The sequence below is a fragment of the Pavona decussata genome, unplaced genomic scaffold (genome assembly GCF_977016875.1).
Source record: "Pavona decussata unplaced genomic scaffold, jaPavDecu1.1 SCAFFOLD_190, whole genome shotgun sequence".
NCBI classification, from domain to species: domain Eukaryota; kingdom Metazoa; phylum Cnidaria; class Anthozoa; order Scleractinia; family Agariciidae; genus Pavona; species Pavona decussata.
This window is the reverse complement of record NW_028145599.1, coordinates 549375-569816: the sequence shown is the minus strand read 5'-3', so window position 1 is coordinate 569816 and position 20442 is coordinate 549375. Positions and strand designations below refer to the sequence as shown.

Sequence of the window (20442 nt, the reverse complement as noted above, 5' to 3'; positions counted from 1 at the left end):
ATCCTTGTAACTGCCTTTATCCTAAGAAGAAGAAGAAGAAGAAGAAGAAGAAGAAGAAGAAGAAGAAGAAGAAGAAGAAGAAGAAGAAGAAGAAGAAGAAGAAGAAGAAGAAGAAGAAGAAGAAAGACAACGTGAAATGACTCAAAGTCAAGGTTATACATGAATGGCAAGGAAACGTTTCAAATTTAATCCATTCCGTAGTATATCGGCAATTTTTGCAGGATGTTATTTTGCCAGTAATTCACTCAATAGTATTTCAGTTTTCCTTTTGATATCCTCCATAGTTCAAGCCTCAGTGTTCTCATATATAACGATATATCTTTCGTCTTAGTTTTCCCCATAGAATTTCAGTTTTTCCAGCGTGTGATCTTTCTCCTCATTTCAGCCCATAGCTTGAGAATTTTCTCAGCATCTGATATGCTTCTTGTTAGTTCATTCCAAAGCACTTAAATTTCCCTAGTGTGTGATATCCTTCCTCGCCAGCACCGGTGTCTCCAAATCTCAGCTGAGATACAGGGAGGTGCGATTTGTTGGTTAGTAGGCCGCTGTCCTTTCGCCAAACATTATCATTCTTATCACAGTTACAGAGAGTACCTGGCTTAGCACAGATACTTGTGACTCCGCATTTGCAGCCAAGACTAGCTCCACCCCAATACGTCATTTCTACACCATCACGGGAAACCCAATAAGCGTATTGATTTCCTGTCCCAACTTTCATTTTCGAATTCTTGCACTCGTATTTGATAAACTGTTCACAGCTCTTAGAAGCCTCTATCAGTCCTTTAATCTGAGAGAAACTGGCACCGACATAATGGATATCACGTTGGTATGATGCTCTTTCATTAAATCCATTAACATGAGTTCGGCTTTCACTGTTATGACTGACAACTGTCACTCCAACACTTCCTTTGTCACTCATGTTACAATAAACTGAAAATGGAGCCTCGCTTTGATTGCCATCAGGATCTATGACGTAGTTATTGCTGACATCAGAGATGTTTAGCTTTACTGTGCTGCAGGTTTCGGGATCGCTAACATGAACACTCACCTTCCAACGGAGAGAATTTCCTGAAAGATAAGAATAGTTACCCACGTGACCTTTATGCAGTAACGGAATAAGTAATATCCCTGGTGCTTCGATCAATACTTCTTGAGGCAGTGATGTAGTTCCATCGTACATCCACGACGTTTTCTGTGACTCGCTTGAGGCAGAAACTGAAAGTTTCAGCGCTTGACCAGCATACAGAGCAACAAACGAGGTGGGTTTGGTAATCCGAACAAGAGATCTAAACACTTTCAGCGCGACAGACGAAGAGTTTGACGTTACAGTGTTTGCAGCATTGCACACATAAGAACCACTGTCGTCTTTCGTGGCTTTCAATACTGTCAGCTTCCCTCCACTGATGGCACTTCTTGAGGCAGGGAGCCTTCCATGAGTCCTACTCCACGTGATCATTGGGATAGGTTGACCTGTTCCACTGCATGTGAATGTTACGGTCTCGCCTTCTTGTACTGAAAGTATTTTTGGAGACGTTGTGATCATGACTGGAATTACTGCCGGGGAAAAAATAGAATCAGTACTCTGACAATCAACGTGTGTTCAATTAAAAAAGATTTGAATTCTCTTCTAAGAAACTTGTGATTAATGTTTCAATACGTAGTCCACCTGAGTATTCCGGCTTTTGCAAACGCTTTGACTGACTGTGTCGACAATGTGAAAAAAAAGAGAGATTATACGTTCTGAATATAGATATTTAAATAATGCCGGTATAACAACGCTGTGTCAAAACTGCTATTTTATTTTAAAAACGTTATAATACTTGCATTACAACACTGTTATCCTTTAGGTATTCATAAGGTGAGTTTTAGAATTCCTAAATATAAATTGTTAAAGCTGAATAGTGACTTTGCTTTCCTGAGAACCCACGAGACCTTGCTGGTGATCCAAAGAATAAAGCTGAATATTAGCTCTCGTTAGTTAGCTATCACATATCATCTGTGCATGTCTGTCCAGTGAATCCAACTGTACACACACACCGGTAACCTTTGGAAGTGAAGCCTGTTTGACACCGATTGTTAACAGGGCAGGGATTGCTCGAACAGAAGTTCTACATTAGAAAAAAAATGGTTAAGTTAGCCGATCAAGGTCGTTTACAATCTAAAGATCGATCTAAAAACTTTAAGACTTTGACACTATTGCTTGATGAGAGTCGAATTTAGCAGACACTATCAGATTTACTGTATTCAGTTTACCACGACCAGCACGAAACTATAAGAAAAATATGACTTCTGCTATGGAAGGTGTGACTATGTCCTTTTGCACACGAGGAGCAAGCGCTAGCGAAACTCGTTGCGATCGATGTCATTTATTGGAATTTTCTTCAGCTCCCCAGTCATTGAATGTATAACATTATAAGATGTCACTCTTACAGTCACTGGTGTGTAGATCATCCCGGCTCCATACACAAGGTCTTCGGGATGTACTCTGTGATCTGAATTGCTCAATTCACATCTATGCTTCCCCTCTGCCAGTGTCACAACATTGAACGAGACGCAGTCAGCTTCTACAAAACAATTCACCTCGCAAACATCTCGGAACGGGATTTCTAATTTCTTGAATACGTGACCCACAAGACTCCGGCCATCCATTGAGCGATTGAACTCCAATACGCGAGGACAGTATTCTGTGGATCAGTTAGGATCATAAATAAATTACAGAGAAATCTGGAGAGAAACTGAGTCGCTCTCTTTTGACTACAAAATGGAGTGATAGTTCGTGTCTTACTTGTTAGTGCTGCAAGTTTATTTAGTATTTGGAAAAGCAGCAACAATACACAGTTCCGCTGTATAGACCCAAAAACGTGTCAGCGAAGCCAGGTCATGTACAGAAAAAAAATACAGATTGCTACTTCTAACCTTAGGTACCTCTGAACCTCGAGGGAACGAGGTTGGAGGCATCCAAGTGACTATAAGTGGGTGAGACAAGGTTTAGATTTACAGTTTTGAAGATTAGCTCGACAAAATTGATCAATGAAATTGCACTTAAGCCGGCCAGGAAACAAAGAGGGAGATCACGGAATTATTCGCTTATGTATAAAAACTATTCGACAGAATACCATGAAAATTCCGTGTCCCATCCACAATGAAAAAACAGCAAAATTCACGCTTAGGCGGGCAGGACCAAATGAAGAGCTAAAAATGTCTTATTTTTTAGCTATTCTAAGTATCAATTTTCTATTTCATACAGACATGCGCAACTTAAGGAGCTGCGAAAAGGAAGTTTGATGCAGGAAGCCCGATGCAGTTCAATGAACTTGTGCCACACATAACGACTGGGCACGCTTTACTAACAATGGGGAATTCATGTACAAAACTCGCGGAATACGTTCGTTGATTTAATTAATTTTGAGATTGATAGATTGTGGATGTTTCAATGAAAAAGCTGATTGGCTTCTACATAGTAACCATACAAATTATTCAATATTTGGGTAAAAACGTCGTAAATAATTGATTATAAACAGGTGCATACCTGTAAATGATCCTATGTTTGTTAAATTTAGGAATCGTACATTTTTTGCCGTTTAGACAGTGTGGTGCGGCGAGAATTGTGAGCGGAAACAGAAAAGGTCCCCGTGCTACTGACATTATAAACTTGAATTTAATTTTATTATTCACAATTACAAAACATTACGGACATGTTTCAGTTTATGATTTATTCCTCTTTATACGGACAGTTAAAAACGTTAACCTTCTTTGGCGTCCTCACTTCATTAGAAGCTGACCTTAAGCACCTCCACTAATTGTTATCTAGAATCAGTCCGCCGGTTGTCCGCCATAAATTCTACGGAGTGCATCAATTCATTACGAGTTTTGGGCGTAAAAATATCTGTTAGCTATGTCATTCACAACTTCAGCATTAAATTGTAACAAGAATAATTTAAAAAGGAAAGAGCTGACCTTTCTGAATTCCTTCGCAAATGCCCGTCATGAAGCAAACCAGATATGGCATCACAGTCTCGTAGAATCTCATCTTCACTAATAGTTTCATCCTGGATAACTGTTTCACGTTTTTACGACACGAAATTACACTATCGAAGGGTAAAGACGTTTGGACAGAATTGTTGCTTAGCAACCCAAATAACGGGATGCTGTCACCTGTCCCGATCACTCGTGCTGCCTGTCATTTGTTTTGGTTTTTAGACTCTCGTTATTTTTAATATTGGAAAGTCGTACAGAGTTCCTCGAAGATTTGTAAAGAACGGCAAAAAAATCTCCCAAACATTTTGTTATGAACTTTAGCGTGTAAGCCAAATAGCCGGACAAATCCAAAAATGTGCTTCCTTTTTTCCAAAAATTAGCACTAAATCCGTTTATGACGTTTATTGCTCTCTCCTCCGGAGAGGCTCCTTCAGAAAAAAAGAAAGGAAATGGGAAAAAAAATAAAGGGGGCGCGGGGGACGACGGGAAGAGCGAGAAAAGGGGATTCTCCTTTTCCTCTTCTCTCTTCCCATCGTCCCCCGCGCCCCTCGTTATTTCACTCTCTCCAGTACCTTATTTGTCTCCGCTCGAGCGCGAGAGAGGCCTCTACGGAGAAGAGAACGTTTATTGACAGAGATAGATTAACTATTGATAATTAGAAACAGTTAGCAGTGCTAGACAGCATGCCAGACACAGCTGCTCATTGTGCTAACAAACGCAGAAGATGGAATTTTGTCCTGAGAAAGCATGAAAAGAATCAAGACAATGAAGGCATTTTAAAGTAGCTGGCTAATGGTTTTGATTCTAGGAAAAGAAACGACACTTTTTAAAGTGTTTTTAAAACAATACGTTTGGGGTGATGGTATTCGCATTGACTTGAAAAACTCTTTGCCGCATCCTGATTTTGTTTGAGCGAATTTTTTGTCTGAAAGTAAAAAGAGACGATAATTACTTGCTTTTATTTACTCTTTTCTCTTAAAAACCACATCCAGTTGTAAACCATACGCAAAACCAAATCCAATTTTAGACAAAAATGGCAAAAATAATTGACGACCCAACTTCACACGAGAATATCCAAAAGATCTCAACACCCATCCTAATATAAGGGATACCCCCTCTCCTCCGCCACTTTCTCAGAGCAAAGGAGGGACTGCTAAGTAACAAAACAGCACTAGCGCTCTTTGGCTTAAACAACCCTTTCCCGAGAGGTATAAATCAAATTTCCATGCACCCTCCCGTCCCTTTCATGATTTCTTTGCTCCTTATGTGCTATTTCTTGACTGTCGTGATGCTCATTGGCTGCATGTCTGAATTGTGGAAATAATCATCACCGCCGTTAAATACGTGCAATTGAATGTGGCAAGGTGTTGTGGGATCCTTCTTGCTCAGTCTCTGAGGCCTGCCAGTGTCCAGGCGCGAAGTGCATACTCCACAGGACAGCATGACATCAATTCTCCGCTACACAAACTGGGCCTCTGTGATTTGCTGTAAATTATCCATAACATTTAAACTTCTCATTGGAATCCCCGGACAGATTGAATTTAACAGTGATGGATTGTCCGGGAAGAGTCCTTTGACGCTGATGTTTATTTTCTCTTCGATCTGCATATGTGACTCGGCTGTCGTGGTTTGACTGTGATTTCAGCTATTGCTTCACGTGGTGAGACAGGTCAGGTGCAAAACAGCTCAAATTCTGATTGCAAAAATTGAAACTTTCCAACGTTTAGTATTCACGTACTCTGCTTGTTCCGAACGAGTTAACGGAAATTATTACATCCGTGTCTTAAAAGTCTTAAAACGAGTTTGATTCAACACGTTCTCACCTGCGTTGACATTACAAGCTGAGACGGTCACATAAGCTGTTCAATCTTATTGGAACAGAAAAAAAAAATCCCTGGAACCAGTTTGCTCTTTCAAAAGCACAGAAAGAAAATTTGTATTTGCATTCCCAGTTCGCTTTAATTGTGAGTGACCGAAGCAGCTGGAGTTTACAAGACTGCTCTCGCGCTAACCCCTAAATCAACAAAACAAACAAACAAACAAACAAAGAAGTTCAATTAACATTTCAAAGTTTTTTTTTCATTTGAAAAGGTCTGACTCCCTAAACAACAACTAAATAGAAAGGTAAGCGTTCCCCCGGCCCATCGGCTGCATCTCGGCTTCTGATATTTTGGCGAGAATTCACTCGGAATTCACGTTGCGTCAACTCCACACGCCGAGCCGCGAAATTTATTTTGCTGTTTTTAGTCATTAAAAACTATTGAAAAGTCGACAACAGAGCTCATTGATAAAAGGTCACTAGACCCAAAACTTCTGAACTTTTTATAACATTCTCAGCGCTCCACGCAAATCACTACTTCTTCAAAAGTTAATTTATCAATGGCGCTATCTCAACCAAGCTATAGAGAACGGTCGTGCTTTTAAAGTTTAACCAGTACGGGAATAACCACACGGCTTCTTCTGTTGACTGTGGGATAAACTTCAGTTCTTGGAAGAAAGTTCTTGAGTCCTGCTTGTGAAGGAAGCTTTCAGTACAAACATCGTTTTGCAGCGCTGCAAAATAAGTTAGTTGTTTCAATCCTACAGTAAGTTAGAAATTCAGTAAAATATAAGCTTGTGCTCTGAGTTAAATAAATCTTTTTCAATAATCATGATCTTGAATAACAAACTTTGCTAATGACATAAAAGCCTAAAATATTTTAATCATTCCGTATGTTCAGTCATTGGTACGTTTGATATTCACCCCATTTACGTTTGTCTTGCAATAATTATTTTTTTACCAAAACTTCTCGGTTTAAGCTTATTATTTTTTAGTTCCTTCCTAGATGATTACTCATTGGAAAACTTTTGACGTTTTCGTATATTTACAGTAAAAGGTTGAAAATTTCTCAGCAGAGGTAAGGATAAAAAATGGTGTCATAGATATTTGCAGAAATTCATATAAAAAGGAAAAAAAACAGCGAGAATTTCTCGACTTTTGATGTTCGATAAACGTGGGAATGACGCGCGTGCTTCGAATATACTTTGCCTTGTTACGTCATAATTGTAATTCTTCAGCTCAGAATCAGACTGCGTTTTAAACGAATCGGTTGTGTTTTCATTTCGAGTGTTGATTTTCGATTATTTACGAAGATTACTTAAATATATTCAACATTTTTATATTCACTATGGCTGCTAATAGCGATTGTAAGTTAAATTTAGCGCTTTTTCGTGATTGTCCTTGTTTTCGTAAGTGTTTTTACAGCTTTATATCTTGAGTGAGCATTATGAGCGCATGATTTTTTCTCCACAGCTTCGCAGATAGAGCTCAGTGAAATTGAAAATGATGTTGAACCAGGCGAGATCAGTCCGCCATTTGTAGTAAGTCACAAATGTCGACCCTTAATTCTTTCGTCTAACAACCACCGCTTGTCGTTTTACTTTACAATCGATCAAGTTACTTTTCTTCTTAATTGTTACTATTTTTATTTATCTCGTTTTCTGATGCTAACGATTAAATACTTCAACCAACGAAAATGCTTTCTACCTGGAATGCATCGTGGTACGAAAACAAATTAATCATATAACTCGGAAAAATGTCGCGAATGAAAAATGTCAGGTGAATAAGTTTCATATTTGGTCTCTGTCTATTTTTCCAGTTCCAAGCTTCGTCTCACGCAAATGGAGCTTACACAGGAATGCAACCGCCTACAATGTAAGTTAAGTCCAGAAGCGAAGAACACTTTTTCTGGTTACTTTCTTAAGAGTTGTGAGATGAAACTAACCAACGTTTTCCTTTATTTTTCCGTAGGCAGCCATGCTGGGTGAACAGCGGAATTCAAACTCAGGCTGGTATTTCAGTTGTTGGGCAAGTTTCTTCTCAGGTATAACATTATGAATATAAAATGTTCTACGTTATTAAAATGTGCAAATACTGTTCACGACTCAGATGAACTGTAATCACAACGTAACGCAATTGAAAATTGAGAATCTGTCTCGCATTGCTTAGTACACTCGTTTATTTATTTACTTATTTAAGGCTGGTTTCCATATGATCGCGGATCGCAGATCGCAGATCGCAATAAGGTCTGCGATCGTCTGCGATCATATGGAAACTACTTCTGCGATCGTCTGCGATCCTGCGATCGCGATCGCAGACGATCACAGAAGATAGAACCATGTTTTATCTAAAGGCTGGTTTACATATGATCGCAGACGATCGCAGACCTTATTGCGATCTGCGATCTGCGATCATATGGAAACCAGCCTTTATTTGTTCTCTACGTTGCATGTCCCCTTTTTGGGTTTTTTTTTTAATGTTTTTGTTTTTAGTAGATGAATTATGTAACTGAAAACAGCCGTGCAAATATTTTTGTTTAGAAGCGCGCCAGAAGCAGCACCATCAAATTATATTTATTTTGTTAAACGAGGAATTGGTGAAAGTGGAGAGATGAATGACTTTCATGTTTAGTATCTTTCTCTATTTGTTTTCAGTTCCAAGCTTCTGTTGACGCAAATGGAGTTTATACAGGAATGCAACCACTTACAATGTAAGTTAAGCCCAGAAACGAAGAAATTGAGTTTCTTTCTGTCACTGCACCTCAGGCCATTTGAACTGTCCATCAGCCCCCACAGAGGGGCATTCCTCTGTTTGTTTCCACAATATTCCAATGTGCGCCCGTGAGCCCAAGGGGAAGCGGTGGAAGGACGTTGTATAATGCTGGAAATGACTGATGGGAAAGAAATCAAAGACTACTTTTTTGTGAGATGGAACTCTCCAACATTTTCCTTTATTTTCCCGTAGGCAGCCATGCTGGGTGAACAGCGGAATTCATACTCAGGCTGGTGTTTCTGTTGTTGGGCAGCCAATTTCATCTCAGGTATAACACTATGAATATGACAGGCTCTACATTACATACTTCCGCTGTCTAGGCAAGTGAAAGTTGAGAGACGAATACATTTCATACTTCCTCTATTTCTCTATTTGTTGTTGTTTTTTTTTTTTCAGTTCCAAGCTTCGTCTCACGCAAATGGAGCTTATACAGGAATGCAACCGTTATGTACAATGTAAGTTACAGTTTCACTGTACCTTAGGTCATTTGAACTGTCCATCGGCCCCAAAAGAGGGGCATTTACCTGCTTGATTTAAAAAATTCTCAATGTCTGCGGCTGCACAGATGGGGGTAAGGGGGAGGGGAGGGCTTTAAGCAATGCTGGAAATGTCTTATGCATAAGTTGTCAAATACTTTTCATCCTGTTTAAAATGTCTGGTTAGAACTATCCAACATTTTCTTTTATATTCCCCCAGGCAGCCATGCTGGGTGAACAGCGGAATTCAAACTCAGGCTGGTGTTTCTATTGTTGGGCAGCCAGTTTCATCTCAGGTATAACATTATGAATATGACAGACTGTACACTATATACTTCCGCTATCTATCAAGGAAATATTGCACGTGTAAAGTTATCAAATAATATATATAACATTAAAAAAATCCGTAAATACTTTTGTCGACTCCTAGTGAGCTTAATCACAAACTAACGTAACTGAACTTAAGTTTGAGAACTGAAATAAAAATTAGTTTATTTACTGTATGTACGTTCTTTCTGGGTTTTCGTTTTTGTTAAAACAAATGAATTATGTAACTGAAAAAAGTCTCGCACATATTTTTTTAGAAGCGCGCCAGAAGCAGCACTGTCGAATTAACTGAGCCTAATGCAAATAGTTAATTCATTATGCAATTCTTCAAATTTAAACATTTCAAATTTAAACGTTAGGGATTTCAATAACATTAAAACACATATTCGATTAACTGTTACTAAAACCTCAATCAACCATCAACTTAATTTATTGAAATTAAATAAAAAACTGAAATTCTACTCTACCTTCAAAAAAGATTGTCACAAAACTGACTTTTTAGATCCAATAAAAAATACACTCCACAAGAGACAAGTCAATAAATTTCTCCTTGGAAATCACAATTTACGAATAGAAACTGGAAGGCACAACAAGACAACTGAAAATCTAAGAATCTGCTCTCTTTGCTATTTAAATGAGATTGAAGACGAGCTACATTTTTTTATTTTCTTGTCATCATTATAATGATGATGACTCATAATGACATACGCAAAACATTTTTCAATAAAATAAATGTTAGATATCAATATTTTAATGATCTAGACAATAATTCAAAAATTTTGTTTCTTTTTAACAACGTTGATCCTTTTGTCTGTAGGACAATCGCTGCTTATATTTGTGACTCAATGTAAATACGACAATCAATGTTAATTTAATTATTCAAATACAAACTATAATTTTATATTATATAGCTCTATTAAGTCGGTAATGCCATGTATACATATGGGAAAACTGAATAAACTGTTGTTGTTGTTATATTGATTTTGTTAAAAACGGAATTAGTGAAAGTTGAGAGATGGATAAGTTTCATATTTACTATCTTTCTCTATATATCTTTTTGCAGTTCATAGCTTTGTCTCACGCAAATGGAATGTATACAGGGATGCAACCGCTTCCAGTGTAAGTTAAGTCAAGATGCGAAGAAATTGATGTTTTTTTTTCACTGCCATCATCCGTCATGACCGTCACAGTGGGGTATTTGTCCGCTTGATTTCAAAAAATGCCAATGTCCACCGAGAGAGGGGAGGGGAGGATAGGGCATTATGCAATGCTGGAAACGAAAGATGCATAACCCGTGTCAAATACTATTCAGTCCTGTTTTACCTTCATAGGAGTTGGGAGGCGGAACTAGCCAACATTTTCCTTTATTTTCCCGCAGACGGCCACGCTGGATAACCAGAGCAACTCAAACTCAGGCTGACGTTTCTGTTGCTGGGCAAGTTTCATCTCAGGTATAACATTATGAATGTGACAGACTCTACATTATATACTTCCACTATCGATCCACGTTTCCTTTACCTTCTCCTACTTGGTTCCGCCATCGAAATCAAGAATACTAAATTGAGCTAAGAACATTAAAGTTACAATAATTATATTTCATTTTTCTACGACACCTGCCTATTAATAATTGATTGCCTTGGAAAAATCAAATTCAGTACATAGTGACCTGCCACATCAAATTGTTCCAGATAAATTGGCGTTTGCTAAAATATTTGATAAATTGTAACAAGTAAATCGGTGGGGCAAAAGTCGTCCCCGGTCTAGACAGGGTAATCACAAAGAAACGCAATTGAATAAGGTTTTTTCTCGTAGTACACTCGCCTTTTTACAATGTATTTTTAGGTTGTATGTATGCTTCTTGATTTCTCTTTTTTTGTTTAAAAGTATGTTCAACTTGTGTTACTATCCATATCAGAATTCCTACGAGGCTGTAGCAAAGCAGCAAGAAAACAAAATCAAAACTCTTCAAGAACTGTTGACGTAAGTAAGGGTTCTCATTTTTATGTCAAACGGGACTTTTGGGGGTTACTTTCTGCGCCGTTGGACATTCTTAGTCAGGGTCTAGCCTAAGATGACTTTTTCTGGGTCTAATAATTCCATGTCAGTCTCGCATTCCTGTCTCTAATATACCTGAGATCCTCCCCCCCCCCCCCCCCCCCACCCCGTGCTCCATCTATTGCTTGATTACCATTTTCTCCAAACACCCAAAATTAACCTTTTATCTATTGTCTTGCAATTCAAGTTCTCAAATGCGACTAGCAAAAATACTGATCTGATTGGCAACATAGTGCAGAAATATATCACCAGAGGACTTAAACATTATTTTCTTCTTTTTTTTGCACATTGATAATTTCTAATTACTCTTTAACTTGCTGCCTATCAGAAACAAGTATTATTTTCAAAGTGATCTCTATTTCAACTGAGCCCTATGAATTTCATTGGTCTAGTGAAAAAGATGGTATATACGACCTGATATATTTATGTTTATCCACAGACAATGGAAAAATACACTGGAAAAAGAAAAAGAAGCTTTTGCATTAAAATTGAAAAAACAGTCAAACAAAATTCGGGATTTAGAGATGAAAGACAAGCATCAGCAAAAGACGGTATGAAGTGAAAGCAATAAGATAATTTATATTTCCCTTAATAAAAAGGTAAACTATGATTTATGCCGATTCTACGAGAAATTATCGTTTACAGTCTTACACTTCTTCTTATTTCACGAGGTTCTAGAAATGTGTGCTTCATTAAATCTTGGGAATAGAAATATATTATATGCCAGAATAAAAACTGCTCTTGTGCTTTTATGCACTATATGAAGGTTGCTGCCGAAAATTACAATATTGTTCCTAAGCTAATTGCGAAATCAAAACATTAAACAATTTTCTTGAAAGTAGTCTCTCATTCAAACAAGGTTGCTTCAGTCATGTTATGCGTTAGTCTACGAGTCTATGGATCAATGTAATGCAAAAACGTTACACCATTTAAAACCGCCTGCAAGATAACGTTTTCCCATTTTTTTTTTTTTTTTGCAGATCAAGAAGCTGACTAAAGAGAGAGGCGTGGCCGAGGACACGTAATACACATTCACTTTTATCTTTTGTTTTAGTGAGACTTTATTGCTCTTTGTGAGGTTTGGTTCATGTATGTCTGTGGATAATTCGGTACATTTTGTACATTTCCTGTAAAATGTTTAGACGTTCAATGTTTAGATGTTTTTTGTTTTTTTTTCATTTTCGTCCTGTATATAGGTGCAAAAAAACGAATGAGGAGAAACAGGCGTTGAATGCAATGATACAATCTATGGAGAAAGAGGGCTGCAAAGTTAACCGACTCCTGAAGGTAAACGGCTTTGATGGTTGCATTAAATTAAGCTTATGAAATAAGCATGTCTTAATCTTTGGCTTGTCAGATGCAAATGAACAATAACTATGCGTGCCTACCATTCTCTGACAAAACTACAAAGGATTGAAAATAATTTGAACAGCGCCTGTTTAACTAAAAATGGATGTTGAAAATAATATTTGATGATTCCCGAAATGTTGTCTTTGTAATTAAAACAAACGGAGCACAACTTGATATTCTATTTAAAAAAGTCTTTATTCTTCGAAAGGAACCAATCAAGTTCTTTCTTTCTAGGCAAAAGAAGACGATTTGTGTAAAGCCGACAACCACATTACCACCTTGGAGTCGGACGTCTCCATTCTGTGGAAGGAAAAGCTAGAAGCAAACGACGAAATTGCTGTTCATAAGGCGGAGTGTAAGAAGGTGAGTCAACCTTTATCGGTTTACCTTGCACTTGATTAACCACCATCCAGCTCTGTTGTGACATGAAATCTGAAATGCATGCCAACATCTGTCCCTAAAACATCATTGCCAACAAAGGACTTATTTTAAAAAAGTGGCCTTATTGAAGTTAACAATAAAAAAAAACACAAAAACATGAAATTTAAAATAAAAATCGGATTCAGAAAGTCCCGTGTCACTGACTAAAAAATACACATGACTAAAAAAAACATATGTAACATTTATTCACGGCCAGGCTTAAAATATAACATCACATTTCTTTCACGCATCCTACTAGTATACAGGATGTTTGTCATATGAACCTAGTTTAATGGCCTTAGCTCCTGTAGCTCAGTGGTAGAGCATCCGAAAAAACGAATCAGACGGTCATATATTAGATTTCTGTTTATTCTCTTTCCTCAGAGCTGAGATATCCGACTCCAAGGTAAACTTAGTTGCACTGGATTTGGATATCACAGTTCTGAGATGGGAATATAACATTCGTGCTAGGAGTGATTGTCGTAATTTACCCACACCTTGAGAGAACTGAGCAATTTCAACGTCAGCCACGAGCTTAATTCTCTTTCCTAAGAACTGAGATATCCGACTCCAAGGTAAACTTAGTTGCACTGGATTTGGATATCACAGTTCTGAGATGGGAATATAACATTCGTGCTAGGAGTGATTGTCGTAATTTACCCACGCTTTGAGAGAACTGAGCAATTTCAATGTCAGCCACGAGCTTAATTCTCTTTCCTAAGAACTGAGATATCCGACTCCAAGGTAAACTCAGTTGCACTGGATTTGGATATCACAGTTCTGAGAAGGAAATATGACATTCGTGCTAGGGGTGACTGCCGTAATTTACTCGCTCTTTGAGAAAACTGAGCAATGTCTGCCACGAGCTTAATTTTCTTTCTTCAGAGCTGAGATATCAAACTCCAAGGTAAAGTTTGTTGCATTGGATCATCCAAGTTGGATATTACAGTTATGAGAAAGGAATGTGACATTCGTGCTAGGGAGTATTATCCCTTTTTTAATAGACAATTTGCATCTAAATGCCTTGCTTACACTAGTGGGACAAAATCAAATCAATTTAAAAGAAATGACGAGCTGCAGTAAGCTGTTACCAAATTTTTATGTAAAGATCGACCTTTTTAAGTTAGCATCCATTTCCTTGGCCAAAAACATTTCTTAACATTAACTTGCACTAGAATAGTATTGTCTAGAATAAGGACAGTGGGACTCACATGTTATTCTTCTATGTTTTTTGAAGTTGGAATACCTGATGCGAGTCAAGCGGAATAAGGAGACGTAAGTTAATTTTGTTTCTTCGTTGATAACATAGCACAACGTAAGAGAATAAAATCCCGTATTGAATACTTAGAATTTTTTCAGGATTGTTTCCCAGTGACCTTTTGTTTAATGTTTAATAATACGTTGCTTTACTGTTCATAAAGTTATGATCTCACTACTTCATGGATTATTTCAAAAACTGGTAAATACAGTATCGGCATCTTAGAGGTTCATCCAAGGGTTATAAAATAAATAAACCGTTTTTCGGCTTGCTGGTATATCACATGATAATATCCTCGCCTTAAAAGTTTGTCCTTAGCATTTCCTAGGTGCCTTCGAAGCAACAGTTTAATTTTTGGACAATCTTCTAGCCTCGGGTATTATCCTCCCATATCAGAAAAGCAGCCGACCCAAGGGGTTTGCTTACTCAATGTCCTTAAAAAATATTGCTCTACCAACGTCTCGCCATTTGTAAGGTCTATCTTGATGTAATGAGATGATCCCCGTATCGCTGTCAAAGTTTTGCTAACAAAACAAGCTATGTATGTTAATGAACATTTATACTCTACATTCACCTACAGGGATGCTGAAAGGACAAATGATTTGGAGAATGAGGTAATTTAGCCTTGCAATGCAACAAAGACAAATACTGCACTCGCGAAGACTTGTTTGAGAATATTTTGCACACTGATGAATACAAAACATATCCTTTGATCACTAAACTAAATACAATGCTTATTTCCAAGCCATTTCTCATTCAAAGCTCTCAGTTTGTTATATTATTATCGCTGTTGTTGTTGTCACATTCTGCTGTAAATATAAATATATGAATATGAATATATGAACCCCTTTGAACATAACATCAAAAAAAGTACTGATTTTATTTCTAAATTTAGGTCGCCTATTACAAGGACGCTTACGAGAAAGCAGCGACAAAGTAAGTCAAAGTAATCATACATCCTTTTTAGAAAATTAATTTCTTGGGATAATCCCTTGAAGGGGAACTCTCGCAAGACAATGACAGAGCTGGGAGTCGGGATTAAAAAAAACACCCTCAAAGGCACCAGAATCTCGTTTTGCTTGGCGTAACTCAAATTCGTTTTCACTCAACTCAGTGACAATTAGTTCCGGTCACATTTTTCAGCTTTATACCCTTATATACAGCTATTTCAATTAACGTTGTCGGATCAAAATAAAGCTAAAAGACAAGACCGCAATGTTTTGTGGGATTATTTTTTATGAATAATTTCATCAAAATCATCCCTGCACGTGCAGGTCTTTGTACTGCTAATTACAACCTATTGTTTTCTCCAGGCATGACTGATTTTAATGAATTTATTCATAAAAATCCCACGTAAACTTTCGGTCTTGTCTTTTAGCTTCATGCTTTGAACCGACAACGTTAATTGAAATAGCTGTATATGTCATAATTTAGCGGTGGGTATAGTAGATTTTTGCAGCCCGGGAGTCTTGAACATTATGGTTCGACTAGAAATGAAATAAAATACAGCAATGAGTGAAAAGAAAATAAGCAAAGTTGAGGACTAAGGGCGAAATTAATTTTTAGCTGCAAATGTTTTCGTCGGATAGGTTAAAATGAGATTGACTGTAGACGCCCAACTATTAAGGTGAACTGTACTAACCTTACTTGAATAGATTTACAATAATGAAGGCAAGCTTGAAAGCGCACGAAAGATTTTGATCTTTAAAAATTACAAAAGCCACGTGAAGTCCCTGAGGACCTAGCAACAATTGATCATAAAGTGCACGTTTGAATTGATTTACACAATACATTGAGAAATCATTGCCCTATTTCCACCAACAGAAACACTAAGACGATAAATGAGTTGGAAGATCAGGTAATTTTACAGTGTAATGCAACAGAGGCAAATGTTCCGATGATATTGACTTTTGTTTACGGTCACTTCAAGTTAATGACCATCCACATTTAATGAATGAAACATTAACACTTGAAAGCAGCCAAACTAATCCATAAACTGCCCAGCGAAACTCCTGACTCTGACGTTCTTGACCTAGTTAAATGGAAATCATTAGGCTATATTTACAAACGTAGACTCGCTTCTATAATGTATCGAGATTATCATAATAGTTTACCTGATCAACTTACTGCCCTTTTCACAAAACGCAACATTGATAGTAATCATAACCTAAGGCGTATTAATGACTTTCCGTATGTACGGTGTAACAGTGATCTTGGTAGGAATAGTGCAAGGTACAGAGGGCCCATTGTCTGGAATTTGCTGCCTAAAGCCATCAAGGATGCTTCCTCTCTACAGCTTTTCAAACAAAAACTTAGACAGGCCTCAAAGACATTAGATGGTATTCAATTCGAAAAGGAGGCCTGTGTGATAACATCAAAGCAAACGGATTTTTTATATTTCTAAGTTCTTGAAATTTCTTTACTTTTTCTTTAGAATTGTACATATATTTAAGCAGTTTTTTAGTTCCTGGCAGGTCCACACCAGCCTTTGGGTTGCCACAAACCGACCTGCCTTAACAAAAATTATGTGTATGTATGTATGAATAACACGAGATATGTTTTAACTATATATTCAAAGCCATTCGTTGACGTTGTTGTTGTCACGTGCTGTTACGTTAATGATGGAGGGAGTATATATGCGAGTAGCATGGCTGATAGTATTGGACGTTGCTTTAAAACGTCTTTCATTCGTCAAATTTAGGTCGCCTTATACAAGTCCAGTTACGAGAAAGCCACGAAAAAGTGAGTAAAATTAATCTTAAAACCTCTTTTTTTTTTTTATTCATGCCAAACCCACTGGACAGTTTTCAGTGAGAATGTTTTCAGTTTTCAGTGTCAATTAGTTCCGGTCACATTTTTCAGTTTAATTCTAACGGTGGTCATTGTAGTATTTTACAGCCTGGTAATGCCCCCGGGGGGCCAGTGCAGTTACTAGGATGGTCTCTGTGAACACCGACTACTTTCTTTTAATGTTCACAACATTTGAATCGAGGTTACTTCGAACGCAGCAAACGACAAAACGAATCTTATTGAGATGATGATGATGATGATGGTTCGACTACTAAATGAAATAAAATACAGCAATGGGTGAAAAGAAAATAAGCAAAGTTGAGGACTAAGGGCGAACTTACAAACGTTTTCCTCGGATAGGTTGAAATGAGCTTGACTGTAGATGAGGAGAACTGAACCAGCCTTGCTGGAATAGATTCACAATAATGAATGCAAACTTGAAAGCGCACGAAAGGTTAAATTACAAATGCCACGTGAAGTCCCTGAGGACCTAGAAACGCTAGATAGAACGTAAAATGCACGTTTGAAGCTGATAGTCTGCCCTCCCCTCCCTCTGAATAACATTTATCATTATTTTTTCTTTCTGTCTACTCTGTACAATACTTTAACAAATCATTGCCCTATTTCCACCAACAGAAATACTGAGACGATAAATGAGTTGGAAGATCAGGTAATTTTACAGTGTAATGCAACAGAGGCAAACGCTCCGATGATATTGACTTTTGTTTGAGGTTACTTCAAGTTAATGAATAGCACGAGATATGTTTTAACTATATATTCAAAGCCATTCGTTGACGTTGTTGTTGTCACGTGCTGTTACGTTAATGATGGAGGGAGTATGCGAGTAGCATGGCTGATAGTATTGGACATTGCTTTAAAACGTTTTTCCTTCGTAAAATTTAGGCCGCCTTTTACAAGTCCAGTTACGAGAAAGCCACGGAAAAGTAAGTAAAATTAATCTTTAAACCTTTCTTAAATTGATTCCAAACCCACTGGACAGTTTTCAGTGGGTAAGAGGTGAACTCCATCGGTTTACTTGTTCCAATTTGGCCCAAGACATGCGTAAAAAAGCTCTTACCATTTAACACTTTTACCATTGGACATAATTGTAGAAACTTATGTAAGCTAATAAATATAGGTTTCTATTCTGTAACGGCTTTACAGCGATACTTGTAACAAGGGCCAGTGTTTATCCGGATACACGAAGAAGGCGGTTGTGGTGAAGCTGGTTGGTGGGTGTTGATTAATGTACTGCTATTTCCAGCAAACCGTGATTAATGGTCTGCTATTTCCAGCAAACCGGGAGTTTTTGGGCAAATGGTTAACACCCTCTTAAGCCTCACAGGGTTTTTTCTTGGCGTTAAAGAGCGTTGAGGGCTGTAAGGAATTAACGTTACCATAGTAAATGAGCATTCTTTCCAACTACATAATCCGTTTTTTAGGTTGAGCGAAGCTAGTCAGGTGAAAGAGTCCCTCGCACAGCAGTCTGACTCGTGGAGAAATAAATTTAGAAGGATCAAGGGGCAGAAAAAAACGATTTGCGAACAGGCTGAAAAACAGAAGGCTGCTATGTCTAAAAGGATGCAGACGCTGACAAACAAATGCTACAGAAAAGACAAGATTATTGAGGTAACGATGACAACTTGAGCAGTTAGCTTTATAACTTTATAATGAAATGGCGCAAATCGCAGTGGTGTTTATACTGAGTTCGCAGCCATGAGCCATTTCCAAGCTACCAGTCAAGACAGTTACATTAAATTTCTTTGCATTAAAGAATCCTTACCATCTCCTGAAAAGATTATTTTCCTGCCCTGGAAACATGATGATGATAAAAGAAAATTGCCGACTCAGAGCAAATAGTTTTGGGAACGAAATATTTCAAAGTTATCTCAACGTCTTCTTCAGTAGTTTGATCTTGTTAATCGGTCACGTGATCATCTATCACGTGACCATCGTATAGTGTCGTATATCGTTGGTAGGTCCAGGCCCCCATCCCTGTTCAATGTTGGATTTAGTGGTTTTTGTTATCAGCATTTCCTCCTTGACTCGTCAAGGTTGAATTGATGTTCAAAAGTCTAACAATGTTCGTAAATTGTTCTCTCCATCCCACTTTGTCATCTTTAGTCAGTCTGTCTGTCCTCCCGGTATAAGTTTCAGCGTTTTCCACATACAAAACATTTTCTTAATTTTTCGTCGAAAAATTAATCGTTTATCGTTTCTTTCATTGATCAGACCGAGAAAGAAGCACGTGATGAACTGGAAAAGTAAGTGGACCTCAGTTGTCGTTCGTTAATGACACATAATTTTAGTGTCCAGTAAGACGATGATGCCTTGGTGCCACTGGTTTTGGTTAACAGGCAAAGCAGTATTTTTTTCTTATAAGAGAAATTCTTTCAAAATTATAAGTTTGATGATATGCGACTACAGTTCCGGTTGAAAATTAATAGGAAATAAAAATGGGGGCTCAGAATGGGACAAATTATTTAAGGCAGTTCATTTACTGCAAAAGCTATATTTTCGAGAAATTGTTAATTTGTGCCTTTTCGCATTGACTTTTCCTTCTTGGGGTATAAAATTAATTTTTATTATTTTGCATTGTAATTCATAGAAACAACAAAAAACTGAAAGAGGAGCTGGAAATGTTGAAAAACGAAAGAGAGTTGCTCTCTCAAGAGAATAGTTTTCTTAAAGAAGAGGTGGGTAGCTTCATTCTAAAATTGCTGGATGGCCGTTGTTTATTACGGGGTCATCAAGTACCTAAATTAATTTTCTTTTATGAGTTGTTTTTTTTTTTTTTTTTTTCAGAATTCCAATCTTCGGTATTATGGCGGAGTAATCGGGAGCATCCGAAGAGTGAGGCGTTTTTTCAGTCGTCTTGCAGACCGCCTTATGTCATAATCCTGCTGCAACGTCGTTATGCGGAAGTGGGGGGGGGGGGGGGGGTAGTTAATAATTAAACTTTTGAAACGTCTTGGTCACGCTCCTTGGAAAAGAGCAGAAGACATTTTCTGTGGATGATGCACGGAGATTGATGGAAACTGTGAACTTATGAGCACTGAAGATAAATAAAAAAGGAAAAAGAACGAAAAAAAAGATGTTAATCTTCAAGGTTTTCTTCTTTTTGTCAAGATTGGTTTTGAGTGCTATCTTTCTGCCTCCAGTTTACGAACTTGGCTATTAAATATCCAAAAAAGATC

At 37.7% G+C, this 20442-nt stretch overlaps 2 protein-coding genes across 13 annotated transcripts; one reads left to right on the top strand and one right to left on the bottom strand.

The window, feature by feature from the left end:
* Positions 1 to 223: 223 nt before the first annotated feature.
* On the bottom strand, positions 224 to 4073 carry LOC146462206 (uncharacterized). Its single transcript, XM_085085819.1, has 4 exons — positions 3958 to 4073; positions 2348 to 2684; positions 1990 to 2094; positions 224 to 1580 (listed from the first exon to the last, which is right to left on the bottom strand). The coding sequence occupies exons 1-4, from the start codon at positions 4046 to 4048 to the stop codon at positions 428 to 430; spliced, it is 1686 nt and encodes a 561-aa protein (XP_084941945.1). The 5' UTR covers positions 4049 to 4073; the 3' UTR covers positions 224 to 427.
* A 2942-nt stretch (positions 4074 to 7015) lies between these two features.
* LOC146462205 (uncharacterized) lies at positions 7016 to 20311 on the top strand. 12 transcript variants are annotated; one of them, XM_085085936.1, is made up of 26 exons: positions 7016 to 7164; positions 7271 to 7338; positions 7617 to 7672; positions 7769 to 7841; positions 8452 to 8507; positions 8762 to 8837; positions 8966 to 9024; positions 9266 to 9341; positions 10436 to 10491; positions 10751 to 10823; positions 11300 to 11352; positions 11867 to 11978; positions 12408 to 12448; positions 12624 to 12714; positions 13012 to 13140; positions 14435 to 14472; positions 15036 to 15069; positions 15351 to 15391; positions 16280 to 16313; positions 17157 to 17197; positions 17882 to 17915; positions 18149 to 18189; positions 18688 to 18874; positions 19478 to 19509; positions 19854 to 19941; positions 20051 to 20309. In XM_085085936.1, exons 1-26 carry the CDS (start codon positions 7146 to 7148, stop codon positions 20141 to 20143), a joined length of 1701 nt encoding a protein of 566 aa, XP_084942062.1. In that variant the 5' UTR covers positions 7016 to 7145; the 3' UTR covers positions 20144 to 20309. The 12 variants fall into 12 exon arrangements, with proteins under 12 accessions (XP_084942062.1, XP_084942061.1, XP_084942066.1 ...); XM_085085935.1 differs by having other exon boundaries at positions 11288 to 11352; positions 20051 to 20307; XM_085085940.1 differs by lacking the exons at positions 17157 to 17197; positions 17882 to 17915 and having other exon boundaries at positions 11288 to 11352; positions 20051 to 20310.
* The last annotated feature ends 131 nt before the right edge of the window (positions 20312 to 20442 follow it).